Source organism: Diorhabda carinulata, chromosome 6, assembly GCF_026250575.1.
Source record: "Diorhabda carinulata isolate Delta chromosome 6, icDioCari1.1, whole genome shotgun sequence".
NCBI classification, from domain to species: Eukaryota; Metazoa; Arthropoda; class Insecta; order Coleoptera; family Chrysomelidae; genus Diorhabda; species Diorhabda carinulata.
In genome coordinates this window covers 129,539-142,488 of record NC_079465.1, presented here as the reverse complement: position 1 = coordinate 142,488, position 12,950 = coordinate 129,539, and the positions used below count along the sequence as shown (strand labels likewise).

Here is a 12,950-nt window from a genome sequence, read left to right as displayed (position 1 = left end):
ATGATATTACCATCAGCTCGGCGACTATATAGGTACCTACTTAGTTAAATCAAGATATCATTTATTTTATATTTATCTTTTTTATGCGTTTAGTTATTGTACAATTTTCGCTCAACAGACATTTATATCAGCAGTTAATCTTTTCTAATATTATTTTCCAAGAATAGAAATGTACCATCATATCAATAACGAGAAAAAAATATATACAAACGTCACAGAACCGTGTACTAATTTCAATATAATGTGACCTGAATACTCAAACAATAATTCAATATTTCTGCAATAAAACATATACGCGGCATATTTTCTAAGAAACTTTATGTTTAGTTTATTATAAATGCTTGTTGAATTTAAATTTTATTTGATTTAAACAAAAGCATTCAAGGCTAAACTCTAGAGATCTAAACGAGAATAATAACCAAGTAACAAAAGTTAAATAATGTGGCCAAAAAATTATTCTAATTTGCATTTGGATTACAAAGTTTATTTATTCTTAGTCAAAACAAAAATTAATTTAGTAGAGCAATTTTCTCAGTGTACGAATAATTTTTTAATTTACAAATATCTATTATATAAATTAATTTTATAATCAATAGTACGAGTGTCGGATAATAAATAAGAATTTATTTAATTATACTAATACGAGGAGAGACTGCAGGTTTCTTTTACCCGATGGCTATTCGAACAATTCAGTTACAATAATTAGATTACAGAGTTTTGTGTGTGTGTGTGTGTGTGTGTGTCAACACACGAATGATAAGAAGTATCCAACAAATTGATTAAGACGAAGGGAAACTCATTACAGTATAATTCTGTAATAAATTTTACAACTACATCATTTTTCTGGATATATAAAACTATAAATATACATATAGATTCGTGTATAAAGCCTGTGAATGACCTTGTAGTAATCCAAAAGGTAAAAATAAAATGTATTTGGATGAAAAAAAATTGGTAAAAAATACCCCATACGTGGTATAGACATATACAGAGACAAAAAGAAGCTATAAACATATCATTTCTTAATACGAGCCATGTGGTTCCGATCACTTCAACGGGAACAGACGACAAACTCCTAAAGACTTATTGGTTATTTATTAATAAAAAAAAACCACCCTCCTTATATGCGCGTCTCTGAATACAAGCCATGTGGTAGACAAGCGGTTTCCAAGGAAAAGAATCCGACTGATCATTTAGTGCAAGTGACATTTATAGAATGAAAATAGTTTTTAGTTATCGAGGGGAAACAATAAAAAAAAACGTATAATTACTGTAAAAAATGATGAATTTTCGATACATTATCAAAAATATGAATGGTGTGATAAGTTTTGAATATTATCGCCAATGTGAGAAATATGATAAATTTGTCCAAGTTCCATGTATAGGAAAATTGACACGTTATTAAGGTTAAAGGAAAAAAAAATAGAGCTTACAAAGGATTACAGTATCGAATGTATACAAGGGAACGCGATTATATTAAACTTCTCGGTAATTATAAATTCGCCTAGCCAAACAGAAAATTATCAAGTAATATAAGAAATTGTTTTGGTCTCATTTACTAATATTATGAATTGTATTTTTTTTGTGGGAACGTTTTTACATAGTTGTGTGTATTAAGTAATCACAATGTTGCTGTCACTACAAATATTCTAATATTTCAATTTAGATTTTAAAAGTTTCAATTAAATGTTAACTTATAAAATAAATATTAATCTATCCAGAGCTATAAAAAATCTACTCCTTAGAAAAAATTAGTCAAGAGGGCATTTAAAATAACTATTGAAAATATAATGTATTAAAAATTCAATCAGAAATATTGAAAAACGCATAATTTAGATCCTTAGTCTTACGTGTTGTTGGAACAGAAGAAAATTATGAAAAATTATACACTAACCATTATACTAGGATGGTAGCATCTGGGAGGTTAGCGGGGCATTAAATCGAATGGGAGCGATTAGACTAGGGATGCCAGCATCGGATGCCAAAACAGTCACCCGGAGGCTCGATCTTGTGCATCCCGGCTCTATTTGACATATGCGCGCCCACGCAGTTTGATCAGAGTTATGACTAGTTTCTCTTCGGGTGAAATTGGTCTGAGGAATCTCGTTTAGATATGTCGCTTTGGACGTAGCCTAAAAGCTCTTCAAAAGAAGGAAGTAACATTCTAAAGTAATTAAAAAATCTTGTTTCGCTAGTGCACTGCGATGCACAGCTAAAAAGAGGTCCGCACTAAACTTCCTTTTTGCACGACGCCTTCTTTTCTTAATTCGTTGGGGCCATATTGACGACTGGCAAAAAATTAAAATAAAATAGCAGTCCGGGATGCTAGCATCCCAATACAAATTCGACTCAAAGTGGGATGCTAGCATCCTAGTATAACGGTAGCTTAAAAGGTACGATCTTTCGGAACTTTCACGCACAAATAAATTACATACAAAACGAAAACAAAAGTCGTAGAAAAAAAATTTTATTGAATTGCAGCTACACTTTCTCATTTCTTTAGACGAATAGATGGAAATACTTTTTTTTTTCACTAATTTTTCGTTTTTCGAGCTAAATTTTATAACTGCAGTTGCGGTCCGTTCGCAATGCTGTTGTAGTTACATTTTTTGTTTTGTCGAAGTTAGCAGCTGAAAAATAATTTTTTCGATACGTCGATATGGTAGATGTCAATTGATAACGAATATACGTTTTGTTTCATAAACAGGTGTTCGTCAATTGTTTCGAACGTCAGCTGCCACGGTTGATTTGATCAGATGCCATCTATATAAATTTCATCACCAGCACAGGTCTGTTTTTATTCACGTCGGTCGAGGAATGTTTGGAATACCGGGACAATATTGATCGTAAAATATTTTATAACTTTTTTTTTATTATTTTAATATATGTTATTGTCGTGGATAACGGGCAATAAGTAATTTTTGTTTACTTTAGAGTCACTACAATGGAATTACACAAATTTTAATTCAACCAAAGACAAAAATATTCTCTTTTATATTTATAGTTTTCGGGAACTAGTTTCGATAGACGAGTAGTGACGTACGTTATAAACAAGATGAATAAATTCTTTTTTTCCACGTGGTACATAAATCTACAGTTAATTTTCTCAGATATAAAATATTCAAATTTCAACCTTTAATGAGTATTTTTCAAATTACATAGAGATGGGCTTTATAAGGCTCTGTAAGATGTAAGATGTTTACAAAAAATGAACGGAAAAGATGAGCCGTTGCTTTGTCCGACATTTTAAGAGTATTAAAAGTGTCAAATTAAATATTCCGTCAAAAGCAAAAATGTTTCTCGTCCCGTTTCAAAGGGTTGCCTTAATATTTATTGACATTTGATAATTGCAAATCGATAATCGCGTATTTCAATATTGAGGACTCGGGGGAAAGTATAACCCCGCAGACGCCTTGGCTTTCGAAAGTTGGAGATATTAATAATCTTTGACAGCCTTTAAAGACAAAGACGAAATATTCAATACATGTACGTTTTCGTTTTAATCCGATTCCGGGGTTTCAGTGTTATTATTAATTGAAATGATTTTCGAGAATTTCCATAACCGTATTCACGTTTATTGAAATTTGTATATTTTGAAGGAAATTTGAATCTCAATAAAACAGGATTCGACGATAACGAAGATTTTGATTTTAGATCATTTCCATGTAGATAAAAAATTTCGTAAACTTATTTTTGTATTCATATGTTCACCCTATTTAATTACGACCTGATTATAGAAAAAAAAATGAATATTTTTCACGAATATTATTTAGAAAAAACAATCATTAAAAATTAACGCTCAACATTCATAATATAGCAACAAATAAAAAATCTACTGGTGGATCTAGATGACAGCTTAAAATAAAAAATAATTGGTATTGTTTCAATCTGTGGTCTTATTATGGCAAAATTAGAACAAATTTACTTTATAACGTTGGGCTTTCATTCATTTCTATGATATATTTTTTAATTGAATGTTTTAATATTCAGCTTATGCTGTTGTCTGCTCTAAAATTTTTTATTTAAACGGCATTTCTTTTTATACAAATTACTGAAAAAAGGAAAACAAAAGACAATGACAAAATTCAACTATAAATAAATGTGACTTTTCGAATTTTGTGAGTGTCACCAAAAAAAAGCAACACTGCTTTTGTCAACAGAAATCTTTTTTTAGATTCTTGACAAAATTTGAACAAGCTACGTGGTTTAGTTTCTTTATTGCACTGATAAATACTATAGAAGCTCTCCGTCACCAATGGTGAAAATATGATTACTGAACACGGCCACACATCTTGTGGAAGCCCTAAGCATATCACGAGGTTTATTTTTCCGTCATTTCGTAGACGTCAGTAGTCACAACTTTGAGAAGTCAATCGGTGCCAAAAATAAGGCCAAGGTAGATTTGATAACTAAAAAAATTATAACTACCGTGTACAATTTCCGAAATAAAAAAGAGAATGGCTTCCCTTATACGATCTATTATCCGGATTTAATCTCTAGTGACTTATGAACAAATTATATAAAGACCAAAAAAGACTAGATAGTTGGAGCGGCGTTGAAACTCGATAGAAAACGTTTTACTTAAACTGCGTTTGTTTTCCATACAACTTTTCGCGAAAATTTATAGCCAGTCTTGTCTGTAATACAGGTAACTTCGAGTATATAATCTGCATTGAAGAGATGGCGATGAGCGCCGCCCACTGCGAGAAAAAATCATAAATAAAACGATTCACAAGTTATTTACGACTTCGAAAGACATTCGAATGTAAAAAGGCGCAATAATAAGGCAGCGTTATTCGACTGCTACGTACCTACATTTCCATGGCCATCTCATTATTCGAGAAAGAAGAAGAAGAGAGCGATGTTCAATTTTTCGCGCACGCCGACTTCACCCCAACGCCTTATTATGTGAAATATGTTCATAGCCACCTTTCTATACCGCATAGGGTAATATCTCAATGTTATTATAAAAACAATAGCGTCGGAGTTTCATCCACACCAACCGAGGTGGTTTAAAGATTCCAAGGGCGTAGATATTCTATTTGCTATCGGAACAAATCGGAATCGGAATTAAATAATTAGAAAGAAGTAGGACAAAATTAGTCGGCATTGAAATTATATAAATTCAGTAAAATGAAAATCGTTATTACGATAAAAAAATCGGAGAAGTACTTGATCTGGTATAAATTATATTTTGAAGCTAACTTTTACATTTTCTAAATTGAATTATATTGGAATTTAAAGATTAGATAAAAAAAACAACACCCATATTTAACACGGGTGTCATTTTTTAACAAAATTAGATAGCTGACGAATCTGGTGCATTATCAGGATTTGAAAAAGGGATAATAATGTTACGCCACTGTCGATGAGTTTATTATTAAACTGGGAAGCTAAGGGATATATGTTGGAGCAATATATTTTGATTTTTAATTCAAACTCAGACATTGTTTTACGGATCTGATACTCCCGTAATAATAATGATCTTATATATTCGCGGCGCGGTGTCAGAGAGAAAGAGAGAGAGAGAGAGAGAGAGAGAACGGGAATGGGGGAACGGGGGTAATCAGTTATTCAAATTTTCATGACTTTCCGACAACCCCTATACGTCTTTCTTCCTATTTATTACGATGTATCGTAAAAAATAATAACACTATTGGATATTAAAAAGTTTTTCGGTTATCTGCACTCCGGAAATGCGAACCGACGTATTAGGAAGGCAATTTGAAAAATAAAGTGTCGAAGTTTCTCGTTATGATTGTGTGAAGCAAAAATCGAGAGACGGCACCGATGGAATTCATTAAATTTTATAGTTTTGACGGTTTCTCTCGTTGTACGAAACAACATTTAGATCCTAATAAAATATAGATAAAAATTTAATAACTAAAATAAACAAAAATTGGGATCGCTTATAACATTATTCGTTCAATTTTCAGATTCCCCACCAACGTTTCTTTCCTGACCTTTTTCTACATTCAACTTTCATAAAAAAAACTCAATTCCGATCATTTTAACTATTATATCTCAATTGTTTCGTTATATGCAATAATTTCTTAGTACTATTTATTTTTAACTAATACATATTATAATTTCTAAAAAAGAAAATTGTTGTAAATTCGTTCTTTTTGTCATTCTTATGTAGTTATTAGAAAGGCACTTTGTAGGTACGATCGCAAATTCCACAATATTGGTTAATTTCACCCTATCGCTTGTGATTGTTTCTGCCCTGTCCACATTTGAAAAGTTAAAATTAAAACTTCTGATGGTTTAGTTACTTCTTCTTCCTCTAATCCCAAATGCTATGGAAATTCGCCGTAAGCTTAACATCCGATGAGACATTTGCGCAAAGAACCAGACCATGCAAATCAAAAACAACTGAGAATCACGGAGCCGTATTTCAATGGCAATAACACAGGATCGTAATAAGTTTATAGGAAATAAATACGACGTTGTATTATACGCAAAGTTTTGATACATTTTTTATTACCTTTATTAATTCAATTTATACATAAATAATCCTTTGGAATAAATAAAAATTTGCGGAAGGGGGGGTTGTGGTGGGGAATAGTGGAGTTTTCTACTTTGTTACCTCAACACGTTTTCATTTAATCCGGTTCTGTTGGGGATTAATAAAATTAACAGATAGAGTAACTCTCCAGTCAGATGCCGTACGAGAATGTGTGCGTACTTTTGGCGTTATCCTTTATCCGTTATCCTTTATCTCGCATTGCAAAACGAATGAAATAAGAGAGACGGAGAATATAATTTTGTTATAGCTTTAAAGGAAAAGCCTGCCTAATAGAATGAATCGCTAAACTAAAACTTACAGTTTTGTCCCGAATATCCAATTTTCAATAGGGTTTTAACTATTAACTGCATTATCTCGAATTCAATTGTTTTAATGGACGTTTGCTATACGGTAATTGCGTTAAGTTATATCAAAGTAGGAGGGGAGAAGTTGACTAAAAATCGATGTAATTTTACGTACAGGTTCAATTTTGATAGAATTTTTTCTTTTCCCTGTTTTTACATTAGATCTACGAAAATCGTCGATAGCAAATTTAATTTTGAACTTTAATTATTGTCACGTAAACTTATCAAAACTCTCAAACTATATTCTAGTCATTAAAACACTTAAATACTTAGTACTTAATCTATTTTTTATTTATTCAAACAATTCGGTTCCCTCGAGTTTTATTATAAGAAATTATTGTCGAAGGACTCATGTAAATATGTTGTAAATATAAGCACGGGGTATTAAAACGATAAGATAATGATTTTTTTTTTTTGTAAATCAAAATTTTCATATTTTGTCTCAGTCATATTTATTTCGATCTTCGATTTAACGCTCGTTATATTTGATTGATTCTTGTAAAATAGTCTTTTAAACGTTAAATTTGAATATATGTTAAATCGTTATTCCAAACGCGGCCATTACACGCTCGTTGACCTCATTCGCGAGTCACTTTTGACGTTTTATATTTAACACGAACATTTTCTTGAACAAAGTTTTCTCTATAACACAATTAAATAGTTTGAATATTTTTTTATCTGTGTTTAAATCCTACGCTAGAATTATTTCGAATTAAAACATTATGTTTTTTTTTTTTTAAATAACCGTTTAAATTTGTTAAATATTTTTAATTATATTCGATTTATAGGAAAGTCCTTTTCCTTGTAATAGGAATTTTTATCCATAACAGTGTAGAATCAAAAGTTGTGCCAATTTCAATATGAATACATAGAGAGAGGACGACAGAACAGACGTAGTGAAGTTGATTCGAAATAAAGCTAAAGGGTTGAGATGACGAAGCCGAAAGGACTGTTTTAAAGGGTTGAAATTGGTAAAATAAGGGAGAACCACCCCTAGAAGACTAATTAGTAATCAAAGTGTGACAAAATTTTCGATGAGGAAAAGCTCAAAGTAGAGAAATTCCCTTCATTATTAATCTTTATCTTTGAATGGTGAAATTTGACATTTTCCCGAATGAAAAATTGTAGCTATTTCTGGAAAAGTCGATACCTCTTGATTTTCTACCGCGTTACCAATGAAATGTAAATTCATTTTAGGCATCGAAAACGGTAAACGCAACCACTTTACAGATAAAGACACGTCTCAAAAAAAAAACTGCTATATAAACAAGAAACGTGAGAAATTTCAATTTTGATAGTTGCGAACAAAAAAAAAACAAACGTTTGATATTGTCGAGGAAATCATCATATTCAAATACCATTTAAACTGTCTTTTAATTTATATATACAGGAAATCGGACAATACCTAGGAATTTCTTTTCAAAAAATAAATTCGCGCGTTTTTTTACACGTCAAGCGTGTCGAGCTGACATCCAAATAATTTATTGAAAAGCAATCTGAATGTACCCACTTTTCAATTGAAATTTCGTTAAATAGTCCTATAATGTTGTGGGAGTTCTTTTGTTTTTAACTCTTTTTTATTGTCAATCGTTTGCTCGGAGCATTCGATGTGACATTTAATACTTTTTCGTTAGGGTAGGCCTTATTTTGAATTTCATTATTTTATTCGGTAATTAGACGTAAATGCAAATAAATAATAATAAAACGAGCGGATATCCTTCGTTATTATGCTAAATATCGTCCCACAACGTAAAAATACAATACACTCGGTGGTACTAAACAATCTAAATCGATTTGGCTCTACTGTTTCCTTGTTAATTTTTATTAGAACTAATTATCTATGTACAAAGACCCTAGATCTTATGACCTATATCGAATCTTTTTTTCCATTGAACCCGCACATTTTTTTTTCGAAACTTATTGTCGATATTTCATGTTTTCCGTATTACATTTTCCTCAAAATTTACATCATTAAGACTCAAAAAAAAATCTAGGCAATTATTTTTTTCTATATAACTTTTGTTAATCTATCTCGACCCTTCATGTTGTGTTTTAATAAACATTATTTTTGTTATAGAGGGCGACACTGGCGGAGAAAGAAGTGACGACGTTGAAAGAACAACTTTCCGGAACAAATACATCGAATAATTGCGAAAACAAAGATACGTTAAATATGGATAGGCAAAGCTTCGAGAACGAAATGGCAACCAAAGACAAAGAAGTAAGTTTTATTTGTTTTTTTCTGTGTGTGTGTACCAGGTTTCGAATAGTTTCGTGACATGTTGTAAATAGCTACAGATAACCTTAGTCATTGACTATTCTATTTTAGTATCAATGTTTGAGGAGAGACATTTATAAATGGAACAGGTGAAGTTATTTTCCAACATATCACAAATATTTCCCGTACAATGTGTTTTCTTTACAAAATCTACCGATTTACACCTGTTTGGATTAATATCAAGTATTTTCCATTAAAATTCTGCATAATATTGCATTTTTGATTATTTTACCTTCCAAGATGTTTCCTCCTTCACTTTATATTATAAATTATAAAACATTCACATTTAGATACTACCAAAAACGAAAAATTGTTTTAATCATTTTGATTGGGGCGCATTTATCACTTTTAAAACTTGTTTATCGCATCTAAGATCTGAAGGATATAAAAAAAATAATTGAAAACCGAGTTGGTAATTAATATCGGAGCTGTTTCTTTGTATTTCTTGGTATCATGACATATATTCGATACTGCACCGTTCTTATCTAAGACCTACGAGACGATAAAACGTCGGGAATAAGGCATTCGCGTGATTTTGGAACCCTCATTGTTATTCTTTTGTTTTTAAAGGTACGGATTCGGTCGATGATAGAGGTTGATTTTGAAATATTTATTACATTGCTGATATATACACACACATACACTCATATAAATAAATAACGAATAAAAACATGATAACCAATAACATTTAGCCGCGATTATTTAAACATTATTTATATTTTTGATTGTCTACTACTCGCCTAAAAAACCGAAGAATAATATAGTATGGTGTGAAATATATAAACGACGACATAAAAATTTTTTAACAATTTCATTTACTATTTAAATTCAACGCACTGTATAATTTTTTCGAATACTACGAACTAGTATCTTATCTCTAGATGAAAAAAAAAACAATTCGATGTATGACCTCAGTCGAATTGATCAGATTATTTTTTTTTATTTTCCGAAATAGACCGCTGTCATTTCCGGTTGGGCCATTTTTTTTTTCAATACTATTTGATGTTTATGTAAATTCTTCAACGTCTATATTATCATCTATCGACTAAATTACATGGTTATTCGTAATTAGCAATGGAATATTCATGATTTTTAATGGACTTGGCAACACTACATTTAAATAAATCACCAGAGACGTACCTCATTATTACCGTCATTTATTGAATAAATAATAATTTTTGACAATGATTTATAAAATCCAAAATAGATATATTCAGATCTCGAAATTATTTTCTTTGTAATAAAAACTTGCGAACATCTAATTAGATCTGTTTTTATCATATACAAAGAATAAGCGAATAAATATTAGTGAAGCTATTATTTTAAAAGGGGATATTGATGGGGTCAGATATTTCTTTCTAGTATTGGAGTTCCGAAAACGAGAATCTACCGACTTGGTTAGGTTAGGAAACATTTTTTTTTTTTATCCCCTTTCCTTGCGAGACGCCAAACATCCTTTTAATTACAAACATCTAGTGTGTGATACAGTAGTACCTGGTAACAATTTGAAGCTTCTAGTTTACGGAATTCCAATCCAAAAAAGACAAAAGATAATTTAATTTGTGTATATATATTACGTTTGTTGATAACATTTTATCTGATCGGTAGGTAGTTCGTATTCGTATTCGGGAATAATATATCAGGTACTACACCACTGACCTCATCAATACCTTCGCTATAAACCATATAAACTATAATACGCCATTAGAAACTTCCTGTGTTAACTCATTTGTTATTGCAGAATTTATTTGTTTCACGCATGTGTGAATACATATTTGTCAAAAAAAAAAAGAGCTATATGTTTATGTGTATATATACACACCAACAAAGACAAAAACTGATAACGCTTTTTGATAAGTCTTCGGACTTCCGTTTCCGACTGTATTTCTACAAATAAATTGATGATAAAATTGAATAATCTAAGTTCAATGGCTGAATATTGATTATAAAAATAGTCATTAAAGAGCTTTTGTGATTTTTATTTTTTTAATTTTTAGTTACGGATGAAATATTCTCGGTTTAAATTATACAGTTTCGTATAGGAGGCGTACAAATGATTTTGCTCCAGCTCTATGACGAGTTTAATTACATTTTAGTAATAAAAAGATTGGAAATACTTGTTATTACATAGAAATTATTTTATAATATATAGGTACAACTATCCGAATTTATTTCTTTTAAAAATATATCATCGTATATAACATTTTATTTACATTATTCGATTCAAGAAATCCTACTATCGATTTTGCAAAAGCATTAGTATTCATAAATATGCAATAATTATAAGAATAAATCTTCCGGCTTATCTGCGCTATTCCAATAAATCAAGAACGCGTTAGCTGTTTGCCCTTTACTTTATAATTTATAACAATCCTGAAGAATTCAGTTTATTCCTACGAATATTTATCTTCGTCTGCGGGTTATACCTTATCCGAGGATCTTTTAACGTAACACGGTAAATTATATGATATATATATATAACTGTAGTCTTTAACTTGAATTTTATAATATTGCATGAGCAAATGTGTTTCCCTGCCATGACCGATAAAAAATAATTATGAACGAATTGCCAACAAATAAAGTTCTTTCACGAGCGATCACTAAATCTTTACGGTATTTTATAATTAATAAATCGAAATCTGGGAAATTCGTCAGCTGCTCTTCTAGATCTTCTGAAAAAGATAAAACGGTATACAAGAGATAAATATTGATAGCATAATACAAAACATCCAATACAGATTGATGTTGTGGAAACGTTATAGATTGGGGATGTTTTTTGTGTTCTTTTAACTATTTAGGTAAGAAGATTACAAGAAAATTTCCCGACGAAAATTCCCTCTCGACGTCTTTCTCAATTTAACCAGAATTATATAATTTGAAAGTTCATTTATTAAATTATCACCAATCACTAATCGCTTAACGAATAGACCATATTGATGTCGATTTTTTTCTCTCAAAATTTTAAAGTAGCATGAGAATTGCTTCGTGTGGAATCTTAAGATGCTATCGAGTGGGAAAAGCTGCGTTCACGTGACTACGTGCAGCAAAAGAGATCGGTTATAGAGGCGCGCACTTGTTTCTCCTAAACCGATTACAAGAAAATAAGTTTATTTACCGGGATTTTTAACGGATTTTATCGGCACTGCAAAGAGGGATGGATATTCGCAGCGTTCGAATACCAGATATCAACACCAAGGAATTCGGTAATTAGATACAATGTTTTTTGTTGTTTTAATACAGCGCCGGACTAAATTTGGTCATAGAAAATCTATAGTGTTTATTCGACTTCGTTTACGTGAATATTTTATGAACGCTATTAATTCATTTCTTTTTTATTTTTTATTATTACGAATCCCCCTTCTGAAAATAAATCTCTCTTATTTAAACCACCCGCCAATCTTGCTTTCCGAATACGTTGGACGTGTGGAGACCAATATGCACAATAGAATATCGAATTTCGTTTCGTAAAATATTCATTAATTTATCATTCAGTATTGAGAACCCTTTGCAACCCTTTTAAAATATACCGAAAAAGGATAGCCTCGTCCTTTCTATACCATATATACACGAATTTTCCACTCGGCGTCTTTATTATCTAATATTTCTCCTGCCCATCATATTCTCTTATTACCTTTATTATCTTTTCATTTTGGAGAGACCAGAGGCGGTGTTGAAATACGTTTTATTTATTATATACATTTAAAACAAGAAATTTATTTCTATATTCAGTTGTAACACGTATCGATCATTTCTATAAATTAAAAAGAAAAACAAAGACCGCATTCCGAAATATATATAT

General features: G+C 30.9%; 1 protein-coding gene across 7 annotated transcripts in view; it reads left to right on the top strand.

Annotated features, from left to right (window-relative positions):
• Window positions 1-12,950, top strand: part of LOC130895735 (homeobox protein cut) — a 64,145-nt gene that overhangs the window by 23,527 nt on the left and 27,668 nt on the right. For all 7 annotated transcript variants that reach the window (XM_057803249.1, XM_057803256.1, XM_057803253.1 and 4 more), the window contains exon 2: window positions 8,951-9,094. In XM_057803249.1, coding sequence (XP_057659232.1) covers window positions 8,951-9,094 — 144 coding nt within the window. The remainder of the gene's footprint in view (window positions 1-8,950; window positions 9,095-12,950) is intronic.